Source organism: Strongylocentrotus purpuratus, unplaced genomic scaffold (assembly GCF_000002235.5).
Source record: "Strongylocentrotus purpuratus isolate Spur 01 unplaced genomic scaffold, Spur_5.0 spur5_scaffold_1, whole genome shotgun sequence".
Taxonomy (NCBI): Eukaryota; Metazoa; Echinodermata; class Echinoidea; order Camarodonta; family Strongylocentrotidae; genus Strongylocentrotus; species Strongylocentrotus purpuratus.
The window spans coordinates 30,459,395-30,473,996 of NW_022145594.1; the positions used below are offsets into that span (position 1 = coordinate 30,459,395).

At 38.3% G+C, this 14,602-nt stretch overlaps 1 protein-coding gene across 1 annotated transcript; it reads right to left on the reverse strand.

Moving 5' to 3' along the window:
• Nucleotides 1–6,181: 6,181 nt before the first annotated feature.
• On the reverse strand, nucleotides 6,182–9,505 carry LOC115921031 (heat shock 70 kDa protein IV-like). Its single transcript, XM_030978019.1, has 2 exons — nucleotides 8,481–9,505; nucleotides 6,182–7,963 (listed from the first exon to the last, which is right to left on the reverse strand). The coding sequence occupies exons 1-2, from the start codon at nucleotides 8,666–8,668 to the stop codon at nucleotides 6,454–6,456; spliced, it is 1,698 nt and encodes a 565-aa protein (XP_030833879.1). The 5' UTR covers nucleotides 8,669–9,505; the 3' UTR covers nucleotides 6,182–6,453.
• Nucleotides 9,506–14,602: the final 5,097 nt, after the last annotated feature.

Here is a 14,602-nt window from a genome sequence, read left to right on the forward strand (position 1 = left end):
CTTTTAGGAGTAAAATATGATTATCTGATTATGAAAAAAGAAAAATTCCATTCCTTCATTAATCGGATATTCTACTCTGAATGACTAATCTAGAATATGATAATGATGTAGCTACAGTAGATATAGATCTAGGTCTAGTTTACTCACTAAATCAAATTGGATATTCTACTCGGAATGAATAATGATAATACAGTAGATATAGATCTAGTTTGATTAGTTATACTCACATCACTCGATCAAATTGGGCAGTACAATCATGCAATGCAGTGCAGCAGCCCGGCACGAGTCAGTGAATTCCCCCGCCGACCCCGGCGGCGGGCGGCGCTATACGGCTAGCTGCACACTGAGCTGAGCTGCTGCGGTAGCACTAGGCAGTAGTCTGCTAATTTACGGCCAGGACGAAAGAATGTGAACAAACATCAACCATCTCGTCTAAAATGTACTATATTCGACTTCTCAATAATGAATTCTGTGTCAGGAATAAAAAATAGACCTTCATACGAGATAAAAATGATATTTTTGCAGTGATTTACCGACAAAAACACTGCTCGAATTTCAGTGGTCCGAGTAGATACAACGCACATTTAATGTACGTGCGGCAATGCGGATTGCGAGCTGTGAGTAAATTGTCCGAAATGTCATTTTTTTGTCATTTTACCTAAAGATAAGTCATAGATTGTCTTCATTAGTATCATTTAACACAATTCCATTAAAGATTTAGGTTGGAAAGGGCATTATTAAGTCACAAAGAGCACAAACATATACACATTGGTATCTCTCGATCGATTAATCAGGTCGGGACATCTCGGCCCAGTTTTTCCAGCTGGGCCGAGTAGTCCCGTGGGCCGAGTTAGCCCGGATTCTTGTCTATGATGGCCACGGCCACGCCCTATATCGTGCGGGCGGGCGCGCGCGCTCTTATAATGACCTCATAGGGAATCCCCTAAAATCGTATGGTTGTTGTTGTTGTTGGCGTTTAGACGGCGCTCTTCAATCTTGAGAGATTATCTGCGCTACGGCGTTCCTTCTTTGGTGCATGTTCATCTTGTCGAACTGGATCTTATGGCTCACTTTTACTGATGGGGCTCTGTCTTTCTCACCAGTCTCAGCGAAGTGCTACTGTGAAAGATTAATTATATTTAATTTCCCTTCACCATTAATCGTGTATTTTAATCATAAGGATGTCATCCTTATGATTTTAATACTGATGATATTCAAACATTTCAATCATAATCATACTCACAGAGGAAAACGCACTAGATCTATACAAACATTTAAAATCTGTTTGTAGCTTTAATATAATCTAAGAGGACTCTAAAATCCGATAAATTCCCTAATAATTTTACTAAATCTTACGTATTACATTTTCAATCGTCTTTGCATTATCCTTCTTTCTCTTTTATAATAATAACTAATAATAGTGAACATTTATAATGCGCCATGTCTGTCAAAAATGACACTCATGGCGCAGTGGGGTGGAAATTGTATATACGACCATCAAGTAATTGAAGAAAGAAAGTAAAATACACATATGTTAAACTTTATATTTCTTGCATTGTAGTAAAAAATGCTCTACAGTTTCTGAACCATACAATGGATGCATAGTCCATCTTCATGTTGATTACTAATGTGCTGATGATAATTTAATTTGCACTTCCCTAGTTTCAACTGATGTATTATTACTTCCTCCTTTCTATTAAAACCTTGGATATTTTCTGTTTTTGTGACATATGGCTGAATTCGCCATGCCAATATGCGGTTATAGCTAAAAATGAGTTGAGTAGCTGAGATCAAAGACATATTTGTTGTAATCGAGTGTCTGCGAGTTATGGTCGTTGGTCACAATCTTAATCCTATTCTTCACATCTGGACTGCAAGTTTTTATGTGCAATCTTTTCTTGTTATTATATTCTTCATCATGTTGTAAATTGGAATGGTATAATTACGTTGTTAATTAAATAGGAATTATGTGGTGGAAATGTCCCCGTTCCCTGCTTCTTCAGTCAGTGACAACATGTTTCCCTCCTTTTTTGGAGGGTATCTCTATTATTCATTTAGAGTAGGCTACCCCTATAGGGGTTCTCATTGAACTCTTTGCACGAGTTCATTTTTTGTGTTATAGTGCTGGCATTGGTGAATGATATATATATATATATAAGGATTTTTTTTTTTTAAGGTAGGTTTATCTGTAAAAACTTACATCTCGCTGGTATTACCAATTTCTGGTCAAATTATCGAAAATGCTTTTGAATATTCAGATCTGTATCATTGATGGAGATTGGTGTGAAAGATAGAAGACACACAGGAAAAGAGACAAAGAAAGTATGAACTTCCGTTTCACCTCAAAATGCAACATTTTCCCGCTCTAAAGGGGCAAGGAATATATTCCCTCCCGGACTGGTCAATCTGCCCCCTCAAAATGTTAACAATCAAGTACGGCGTATTTTAACCAGGGTGCCGCTAGGGGTGCCACTAGATAAATGTTGTTATATATTTTTTGATAAATGTTGATGGAATAACGTCGATTTCATGAAACCCGAATATTAGAAACATCTACAGTTTGTAATTCACTTGGAAGTAGCATTTTGAAGATTGTAAAGCGTCTTTCTTCCTGACTCCCTTCGCTCGCTCGCAAAGTTTAGAAACAGGATGATTTAAGGCAGCCACGTGCCTAAACATCTCGACATGTGGGCACCGAGGGGCTCGAACGTCCTTCTATTTGACAGCAAGGTACCCAAATATATCTTATATTTTTAATATGTTTCCCACGCTCATTCGCTTTACTCGCTTGCCGACATTAGCACCAGCATTATTATGGGCAATGAGATGGCCGAATATCCTAATATTCATGTATCGAGGGGACCGAATATATGAGTTTGTGTACATTCCTCGGCGAGGTGCACGCATACATTATCATATGTCTATTATCTAGTTTGTTGATTACAAATTAATTATTTGCCATTTTTAAAATTATCTTTTCTTTCTGCTCGCTCGCACCCAAAATTTAGAATCATATATGCCCGTTTGTGTGCATATGGCAAATGACGAGTGCCAGAGAAATGTAAAAGGAGCGTTTTGTGATGGATTGGGATTGGGGTGGCGAATGGCTATTTTTAATTTTTAAAAGGGTGCCGTGACAAACAAATTGTTTAAAAAACACTGATCTAGTAGACTAAAGACTGTTACCCCCCCCCCCCCAAGACTGAGCCCGCGCTACGTCACTGGTTCTCACAGTACATGTTCATTTATAGCGGGAAGATGGCAGGGGGGGGGGGGACGTGGGTAGCAGAGAAGATGTTTTCCCCTTTCTTTTTATTTCTTAAAAATCTATCAACTCCTATTTATGATTGTGATTGTTATGTAATGTTGTGCTACTTTGTCATGTTATTATATCTTGTTATGTTATCTTGAAAATGGAAGAGATGAAAATGAATCTTAAAATGGTTAATAAAATTGTTCCTAAGTCTATACTTTTAGCAGGAATACAATTCAGTACGTCTTTTTTCTGCTGGTTGATGTGACGAGCAAAATATTTCCTTAAAGGCATGTTTAAGAATGTTTTAACATGCATTCTGGTGATACTTACTTGTAGTATCTTTTATGCCTTTCATAAATAGTGAGGATGAAAAAAGAATACACTGGTAGGCAGCGCAACCCTACTTTCCCAACTATATTATATTTACAGTCCAAAAAAAAAAAGCCATATCGGCAGAACTGTTTGCTTAATACCCACATAATTATAGGCCTCTTGTATTTGCAAGATCCAAACTTGACTTGACTTATGGCTGTTACTTCATCAATCCAGAAAGTTAATATTACTAGTACTATTTTTATCATTATCATCACTATAATTATTGCTCTAACCATCAATTTTCAGAGCCTATAAGTAAAGAGCTTGAAACTTAATTGGGGAAAAAGTAGAATTCCCTCAACTAAAGAACCGAAAGTGGCAGGCGCGGATCCAGGATTTTCCAATAGGGGGGGGGGGGGGGGGGGGGGTGGCGGAAATTTGAAAACTGCGCAGACAATTTTTTTCAACTCAACATACCAATACTGACAAGGACATATTAGAAGCGCTATACAAGTAGCCATTATTATTATTATTATACCGGTACAATTTTTGACATTTTCGTCGGGGGGGGGGGGGGGGCTATAGCCTCTTGCCCGAAAAAAGTAATTTTCTGGTTTCACAATTCGGCTAGTGAGCGAAGCGAGCGAGCAAAAATTTGAGCATAATATGTATTTTGTGAAAGTGTTATTTATCACCAAAATAAACGAGAAAAGATATCAAAAATTCATATTCGGACAGCTTGCTGCCCCCCCCCCCATTACGCGCGAAGCGCAGAAGCCTTGATGTTTCATGAAATTATAAGAGAAAGAAGAGGATTCGATGTACCATTTTCGACTCTTAATCCTTGTCTGAATTCGCGAAGCACGGAAGCTTTGACCGTTCATAGTTTAATACAATTATTATAGAAAGAAGATGATTCGTTGTTCCATTCTCGACTCTAAATCCTTGTCTGAATTCAGTTGCCCCCCTCCCGCGCTTTGCGTGGAAGCTTAACGTTTCATTAAATTATTCGAGAGAGAAGACGATTCGTTGTACCATTTTCGACTCTTAATCCTTGTCTGAATTCAGTTCGTCCTCCCTTTGATCTTTCATTAATTATTCGAGAAAGAAGACGATTTGTTGTACCATTCTCGACTCTTATTTCTTGTCTGAATTCAGTTTCCCCCTCCCGCGCGAAGCGCGGAAGCTTTGACCCATTCATAGTTTAATGAAATTCCTAGAGAAAGAAGATGATTCGTTGTTTCATTCTCGACTCTTAATAGTTCATAGTTTAATACAAATTATTATAGAAAGAAGATGATTCGTTGTTCCATTCTCGACTCTAAATCCTTGTCTGAATTCAGTTGCCCCCTCCAGCGCTTTGCGTGAAAGCTTAACGTTTCATTAAATTATTCGAGAGAGAAGACGATTCGTTGTACCGTTCTCGAATCTTTATCCTTGTCTGAATTGAGTCCCCCTCCCCCTCCCGCGCGAAGCGCGGAAGCTTTGACGTTTACTTAAATTATTAGAGAAAGAAGACGATTCGTTGTACGGTACCATTCACGACTCTTAATCCTTGTGTGAATTCAATCCTCCACCTCCCGCGCTTGACATTTCATTAAATTATTAGAGAAAGAAGACGATTCGTTGTACCGTTCTCGACTTGTCAGAATTTTAAAAAATGTTTCTTTGTCTGCTCCTTTTTCGTCCTGTCCTCTTACTGCCCCTACCGCCCCTGTCTACGCGCCTGCTTTAAGGGGAAATTAAACAATCATTGTGATAGCGTCATATCATAGTTTTGTGTTATCGGGCGAGGGCCGGGGCGTAGCGACCAAGCGAGATTTTGCAATGTTGAAATTATGCATTCTAGAAAATCCCTATAAGGACAATATGTACGTTCTTTCCGCTTTATTTATATTTCTAAATTTCCTGGGGGACATGCATGGGTGTCGATCTGTCATTGATACCTATTGTTCAGGGGGGGGGGTGATCTATTCATTCATCCCCCCTGAACAATAGGTATTACGTAAGGATCGACACCCATGGGGACATGTCTCCCTATCGGGCCAAGGATTGCTGCCCCAGTCCATGATTACTACCAACATGAGTTCAAATACAAGCCCAAGCGAGTTGGTATGAGCTGAATCCAAATGAAGGGCAAAATAAGAGTTGTGAAGCGGCCCTATCGTTAATTTAAAATTTGACTGTTGAGTATTATCCAAAATATTGTGCCCTTTTCAAATTTCTCACTAAAGACTAGAGTAATGACCTTTGTAACACAGGGGCTGTTTTTAACGTTTAAAAAAAGGCTTTCTTCATTTTCTTTTCTCCTTTTTCTCTTTCTCTTCTGTTTCTTTTCTCTTCTTTCTTTTCTCTTCTCTTTTCTTTTCTCTTCTCCTTTCTCTTCTCTTCTCCTTTCTTTTCTCTTCTCCTTTTTTTCTTCTCTTCTCCTTTCCTTTTTTCTCTTCTTTTCTTCCTCTTTTCCTCCCTTTTTTTGCGCCGCCAATAGGGGGGGGGGGGGCGCCACTGGAGTGGTCTTTTACGACTTAAGTGAGAATATTCATTTCCATTATACAATAGTCAAAAAGATTATAAATAGAGGATCAAGGAAACATACACGCTAGTAGACAGTTTTGGGAGGTAAATTGCTTTGTTTCTTGTCGTTTTTGTTAAATATCAGTGTAACATACACGATGAAGATGTTCTTGTCATCTTTATGCCTATTATACCAATTATTGATACTGATTTCTTTTTACCTTGTTACTAAATATGAATAATTATAGCAAAGATAATTATAGTCACTGTAACAGGGATATTTACGAACAATAAACGATAAGAGTCAGTTTCTATTTACAAGTTAAATACTTAGTATAAATCGTGATTTTCCTTTATCCTAATCTGTATTAAGAGGGGCTTTCACACAATGTATCAGAGCCCAGCCATTTCTCTGTAGAGGAGTCACTGACGGCGGTATTGAGGTTGAGGGTGTCAACCTCTAGAAAATTCTTGGCGGCGATGCCTTCGCGCTGGGCATCATCCTCGGCTTGGAATCGTTCAGCATCCTTCATCATGCGTTCGATGTCGTCTTTGGACAGTCTCTTATCATTGGAGATGGTGATTCCATTGCTGCAGCCCGTGATCAAATCCTTAGCAGTGACGGTCAATATGTCATTGGCGTTAATGTCGAAAGTGACTTCGATCTTGGGGACGCCATGAGGAGCAGGTGGTATCCCGGACAACTCAAACTGGCCGAGGCGATTGTTGTCCTTGACCATAGCCCGCTCTCCTTCAAACACCTGTATAGAGACGCCTAGTTGGTTGTCCGAGTAGGTAGTGAATCTCTGGGATACTCTGGTTGGCACCATGGTGTTCCTATCAATGATACTTGTCATCGAACCAGCCGCTGTCTCGATACCAAGAGACAGAGGAGCAACATGGAAACAGGCAAAAACTTGTATCTCGGACACAGTAACTGCGTGCAATGCGGCTCCGTGGGCTACAACTTCTTCAGGGTTTATGGACATGTTGAATTCCTTTCCGTCCAGGAATTCTTGAAGAAGCTTCTGGATCTTCGGGATCCGTGTCGATCCGCCAACAAGGATTACTGTATCTATCCTCTTCTTATCGATCTTGGCATTCAGCATTACTCTTTGGACCGGCTGCAAACACTTTTCAAAGAGATCTGAACACAGCTCATCGAATTTTGTTCTGCTAATGCTAGTGTAGAAGTCAAGGCCTTCGAAAAGAGAGTCAACTTCGATACAGCAATGAGTGCTGCTTGATGCACGTTCCACTGCTTTACGAAGGTGGTGTAGTGCTTTGCAGTTAGTCATCAAGTCTATCTTGTTCCTGCTCTTGAATTCCTCAACGAGATGGTTGACGAGTCTGCTATCGAAGTCCTCTCCGCCGAAATGTGCGTCTCCAGCCGTCGTCAGTACCTCGAATATCCCATCTTCAATGACAAGGAGTGAGACGTCGAATTCACTTCTATCGAGATCGAAAACAAGAACATGCAGTTCACGGCCGTCAGACTTCTCATCGAGACCGTAGGCGAGGGCGGCAGCGGTGGGCTCGTTGATGATCCTGAGGACGTTAAGGCCAGCGATCACCCCTGCCTCCTTGGTCGCCTGTCGCTGGGCATCGTTGAAGTAAGTAGGAACAGTGATGACGGTATCGGTGACCTTCTCGCCAATGTAGGCTTCTGCTGTCTCCTTCAGCTTCGTCAGAACCATGGAGCTGACCTCTTCTGGAGACAGTGTCTTGGTTACACCAATGTGCTCTACCTGCAGCATCGGCTTGCCGTCAGTGTTGATGACGGTGAAGGGCCAGTGTTTCATGCCTGACTGTACAACCTCGTCATTGAATTGTCGCCCAATCAGACGCTTGGCATCGAAGATTGTATTCTTGGGATTCCTGAACAGATACAGAAACAGGAAAATAGAATTACCTATCACATAGGCAGCTAGGCCACCATACCATGTTCTGGTATTACTTTGGGCATATCACAATTTTTGTAGTTTGGAAAACAATGTGCTTCTTTTGCAATTTAGGGGTGCTACGGCATTTGCTCTGGCAACAATTATCTGGGCTCTGCTTTGCCCAAGATTTATAGGCAGGGCTTGGATAGCAGTTTGTTTGAGGTTAGGTTTACTACTGTATTACAGGGGCAGATCCAGGATGATTGAGGGGAAGGGGCGAAATATCAATATGGAAAGTGCTCAAAATAGATAGTGACTGACGGATTTACGACTCGTGCTCCTGTCACAATTGCTCTTCGGTCCTTTTCCTATATCAACTGAATTCCTAACTTCAAAGCATGAGCGAAATGTTCATGGAATTTTCTGTAAGTTCGTTAGTGAGGATATTACCCCCTCCCCCTCCTCATGGGTGGATCAAGGATCAAACGTGCACTAAATCTCAAACCACTTACTTTGACATCTGATTCTTGGCCTCCTCTCCAATCAGTATCTCCCTGTCTGTGAAAGCAACGCAACTGGGTGTGGTCCGGTTTCCATAGTCATTGGGAATGATCTCCACCGTCCCATTCTGGAAGACTCCTACACAGGAACATGTTGTCCCCAAATCAATCCCGATCACTGGTGATTTTCCTGAAGCCATTGTATTTTATTTTATCTCGAGCTATCTGGTTCCTAAAATATCAACTTTGAGGATGTCCAAAATAAGCGCTACCTACCGCAATCAATTTGGAAGTGATGTATGGGCTAAATACCCCGATATATTTCTACTTCGTGATAATTTGCAGAATCGTTTGTTCTGAACAGTTTGATAGTCGAAGCTTGAAGTAAACTTTGACGAAGCGTCGGAAGCGACGATTTGTCTAATTTGCAAAACGTGCGTCATCTATTTGGCTGTAGCCCTTCTTGTGTATGACGTTATGAACTAACACATCGACGTACTGTCAATCGTAGAAAAGTATAGTCCTCATGTGTAACCAATGTGTTCTGCGTCTGAAAATTACTCACAAAATTAACAGCATGTACAATTGCATTGATATAACGAGCTGAATATGCCTATATCATCACTTCCCCTTTTGGCTAAACTACATGTAGTAATATTGTTGTGTAAAGTAGACTGACTGTATATTGGTCTATGATTGAATTCATCCCGATATATCATTGTTCGTTTGAGCGGATTTCCAACCGTGTGCTGTTTTCATTGTAAACACGTCACTTCCGATATACTAGAATATTCTCGATTGAGACAGGAAACAATTAGGATGTTCCCATTTCTGTGATATACAGTAGAGCGTAAGGTATATAATATATAGAGAGTATAGCTAGCGCATGCCCAAATCGTCCGCGTTGGGGTCCTTGTAGTAGAAGGAGTAAAGGAAGAAAAAAACATAGTATATCAAACAACCCTCGACATCAACAACAGTAACATAAGGAGTACTATTTTATTAACCCAAAAGGTGTTGAACATCATGCGCATTACACAAAAAGTACTTTCTCAAGAAAGTAGTCTAATCGAATTGTAAACTCGTGAGCACATAGTAAGCACTATTTTTTTGGTCCTCGAAATTTGAAAAATCGCACCCCCCCCCCCCCCCTTGAGCGCCAGGGGGGGGGGGGGCATCTCCGAAAATAGGTAAAATTAATGTGTTTTTACACGTTTTTTTTTCCAGGGGGACCACCGATCAGAAAATGCCGAGAGCGACAAAGATAAGAAACAAAAATATCGACAAGAAAGAAAAAGGAGAAGAAAGGGTTCAAACAAAAAATAGTTCAGGTAACTATAATACTCATGAGAAGAAAAGCGAAAGTCAAGAGTTACAACAAGAAAAGACAAAGAAAGACACGATAGAAAATCGAAGAAACGAAGGTTACAATCAATTATAACAACTTTGGGATATTATATCAATGATCAAACTCAAGGTGTCAATTGTTTAAATCTCTTTTCTCTGAATGTGAGAGGGCTAAGAAATAAGCAAAAAAAGAAATATGTTGTTTCAATTTCTTGTTAGACAAAAGTCAAATGTAATTTTATTACAGGAAACATTTTTGACAAAAGAAATACAAAAAAAAATTGATAAAGAATGGGGAGGCAAAACTTTTCACTCGTTTGGGACGAAGCATAGCAGGGGTGCTGTAATCCTCATAAAGAAGAACGTGTCATTTCATACCAGATTAATTCACCTATCAAGTGACGGTAGAGTTATAGTGGTTGAAATAGAAGCAGGAGAGAGAATTTTTTTGTTGATTAATGTCTATGCACCAACTGAAAAAAAGAACAAAGATGCGTTCTATGAACGTCTATCTAGATGTATAAGAAATGTTGACAAATTAGATTCCTATGCATTGATTATTGGTGGTGACTTTAATTGTGTTAACGATGCGTTGTTTGATACAGGCGCGTACGACCGGGGGGGGGGTGACCCCCCCCCCCTTTAACTTTTTTAATGTGTGTATTTTGGACTTATTCCCCCCCCCTTTGGAATTTTTAAAAATAACAAATAACAAAAAATAACAAAAATTGTGGTAATGAGTGACCCCAAAAATTGACATTACCCCCCCCCCCCCCCAACGAAACGAAATATCGATCGGCCAAATTTTTAATTTTTGAGACACACACAAACAAAATGTCCTCTTAACCCCCCCCCCCCCCCCCCCCCGCCGCTTATTCAGCGGCTGGCTGAGTGGTTGCGAAATTTTCGGCGTGATCTTCAAATTTAACCCCCCCCACCCCCCCCCCCCCCCCCCTCGAAAACAACTCCTTGTTAAAGAATGAGGAATATAAAATGGGTGTTAGAAATGTTATCCGGAATGTGACTTTTGAACATGGGACAGAGTCTGACACTAGTTCGCAGTTTGTGTGGGACATGTGTAAATCAAAGATTCGTGATTATACTATTATGTTTGCAAAAAAAAAAAAATTAAATGAAAGGAAAGTTTTATTTGAGTTAGTTGAATGATTGCACGATCAAGTATGCAACGGAAGAAAAGAACAAGAAGAAGAGTTGACTAGTGTAAAAATGGAGTTAAATGCATATTACAAATATTTATGTGATGGTGCTAGAGTTAGAACAAGGGTAACTCTGTTTGAAGAAGGGGAAAGTAATTCCAAATATTTTTTAGGTTTAGAAACAAGAAACGGTGCAAAACGATCCAACTCTTGTTTAAGGATTGGGGGAAAGTTGGAGTACGACAAGGACAAAATCTTAAAATTTATTGAGAAGTTTTACTCAAGACTCTATAGGCCAAATGAGTGTAATGACGAATTAATAGATTCATACATGACAGAAGTAGAAATACCACGTCTAAATAGACACGAAGCAGATGCATGCGAAGGGCTCGTTACAATGAAAGAGATTACTGAAGCGATAACAGAATTTTATAAAGAATTTTGGTCACAAGTAAATGATATGGTTCTTCATAGTTTGAACGAGGCTTTTCAGAAAGGAAATTTAAGTTATTCAAAAGGAAAGGCGTTATTACTTTATTATTTAAAGGTGATGGAGATAAACAGGAACTTGAAAATTGGAGACCAATAACTCTTTTAAATATAGACTACAAGATATTAGCGATGGTTTTGACCAAAAGATTACGAAATGTGTTAGCAGATATTATTAATGAAGATCAAGTAGGCTATTTAAAGGGTAAAAGCGGTATTTATAATGCTAGACTAGTTCAAGACGTGGTTGACTACCATCATTTAACGGCTAAAGATGGGGCAATTATTTTTACAGATTTTAGAAAAGCTTTCGACTCGTTGGAATGGATATACAAGTGTTTGCAGTTATATGGTTTCAGGCAATCCTTTCGGCAATGGATTGAATTGTTATATTCAAATCCAAGCGTATCAGTTACAGTAAATGGATGGTTTACTGGCAATATTAAACCATCTAGAGGCATAAGGCAAGGTTGTCCCCTGTCTGCCCTACTTTTTATCCTGAGTATCGAAGTTTTAAGCAACAGAATAAGACAGAATGTAAATATTAAAGGTATTACTATCGGAAGACACAAAACAGAAATTAAGGTAGCTCAACTGGCTGATGATATGACAATTTTTGTACAAGACGTTAAATCTGGAAGGAAGGTAATAAAAGTGAATGAAAATTTTGAAAGGGTATCGGGAATACATTTAAATACGAATAAAACTAGAGCTATATGGTTGGGCAAAACTTCTCCTTCAGAGACAATAAAGAATATAAGTTGGTGTGATACTTTTGTTAAATCTCTGGGTATATACTTCAGTAAGAATAAATCTTTGAGTATGAATATGAATTGGTCTCAAGAAAGATTCATTAAAATACAACAACTTTTACATTTTTGGAAACGGAGGAACTTGACATTTTAAGGGAAAGTAATTATCTTAAAAAGCCTTGTTATTTCAAAATTGATTTATACAGCTCAAGTTTTATCGTGCCATATGGAATGGATAAAAGCGTATGCAAAGTTGTTTTATAATTTTGTATGGGGTAATAGAGCAAAAGTGAAAAAGGAAAACATGATAAATACTCTTCAAAATGGAGGCATGAATATGGTTGACATGTGTACACAATTTATGTCGTTACGAATAAAATGGTTGTTTAGCTTCCTAAGTTTTAAAGAACGCCAAGAAAAGAAAGGGGATGGATAATTTTTTTGAGTATTGGATTGAAAAATTGGGAGGGATTGATATCATTATGAATTGTAAATGTTTACCAAAATATGTGACTTCTTATAGAGGGAAAATACCTTACTTTGTACATGGTTTACTGTAAAGCGAGTTAATTATGTAAAAGATATACACCACACCCATGGAAGTGTTACAAAATAAATGATTTGGTTAAATTGTGATATCAAATTTAAAGGAAAAGCATTGTTGTATACAAATTGGATAAAATCGGGTAACTTATTTTTAGGGGATATAGTGATAGGAAATAGATTTTTGACAGTCAAAGAATTGAAAGATAAACTTATCTATTATGATGGTAGATGGTTGAGTGAATATGCCAAAATAAGAACCGCAATACAACAAAGATGGAGGCGAATCATAAAATATGGAGAACAAGTATTATGATTTTAACGATTACAAACGTAAATCAGTGATATACTCTAATTTGAATTTGAATAGTTTTGAATTATCAATACACTCTATTACTGTGAAAATAATATAAACGGAACTCATAAAATTAATCCAAAAACCATCTAGGGCGGTAGACTTCTGGAACAAAATCTTACAGACAAATTTTTCTATTAAGTGGGATTCTTTATGGTTATTTAAATTGAAATATGCTCGTGATAATTATTTGATACAATTCAACTTTAAATTTATGTATAATATTTTACCAACACCTGTTAATTTATTCAAATGGAAAATCAAAGAAAACGATTTGTGTTATTACTGTAGAAAACCTGGTACTATAATACATGTATTTTTTTAATGCGAACATCAAGATATTTACCGAATTTGGAACGTTATTGAAATATTATTATGTAACTCCTTCTGTTAATTTTTTTAATTCTCACCCATTTGTGTTGTATATGGTTTTCATGACGCAAAAGAAAATGTTGATTGATTTAATACTTCATTATGCTTTATTACAATCTATAAAACGAGTGTTGGAAATCAATTTAATACAAATGTAGTGACGAGAATAATAAGCAAATATTTTTTGTTTATGTTGAAATACAAAATAGAAGTAGAGGAAAATAAAACTAAGACAACTGATTTGAATATTACTGAGAAGACAATTACTGATTTACAATCTGCTATCAAATAAATAGAGATATATAATTTGATTTGACCTCATTTAAACATGTGATTAAATAAGTGCTTTGTTATGAATATTTATGTACTACGATGTTATCCGTGATTTTATCTGAATAAAGATTTATTTCAACAACAAATATAAAAATATAGCCCCGAAAAAAGGTTTTGCCACCGCCCGGCTCGTATTGTAAGACAGCATGCCTAAATAATTTGCAGTATGGATAAGTTTAGAGGGAAAGCTCAGCCTTGGTAAAGCAGTGGTCTCGTAATCCGGCGACCCGGGTTCGAAACCATGGCGATGCGCTAGTGCCCTTATAAATATTATGCCCTTACAAAAATGTGTTTATACTGAATTGTATTAATGCATGCGCATCAACACAACACCCCCCCCCCCCCATAAACGATTAGATGACTTCTTACAGCCAAACTGTTTGCTTGCTGAGTTTACAGCATTTTCATAATTTTTTTACCCCACCCGTCAATGACCAGCCGATCGGGGAAAGTCCCCGAATCTTCTAGGCTAACGTGATGTCACAGTAAGACTGTACTCCGTTCTCCAGCGCAGAGCAATTTGGACGTACACATAATAATGTCCCCAACTTTTAGTCCAGTCTCCATGTGACTTGCATGTACTGTATATGTACTGCACTTAACATGTTATTGCGCCATACATGTGTACATGTTTCTTCAAGGCGAACCCAACGCTGAATGCATGCAGTGCGAAACTGAGAGGATAATTCAACTTCAACAATTCAAGTTCAAACCTGATTTTGTAACTAGGTATGTATTCGATAACCGTAACGTAGAACTAGTATTTATGTAATATGTTGATACATG

Coding starts and splice junctions, on each gene's coding strand:
- LOC115921031 (XM_030978019.1), bottom strand. CDS start 8,668: ATGGCTTCAGGAAAATCACCAGTGATCGGGATTGATTTGGGGACAACA. Junction 7,964..8,480: donor GCCAAGAATCAGATGTCAAA/GTAAGTGGTTTG, acceptor GTATCTGTTCAG/GAATCCCAAGAATACAATCT.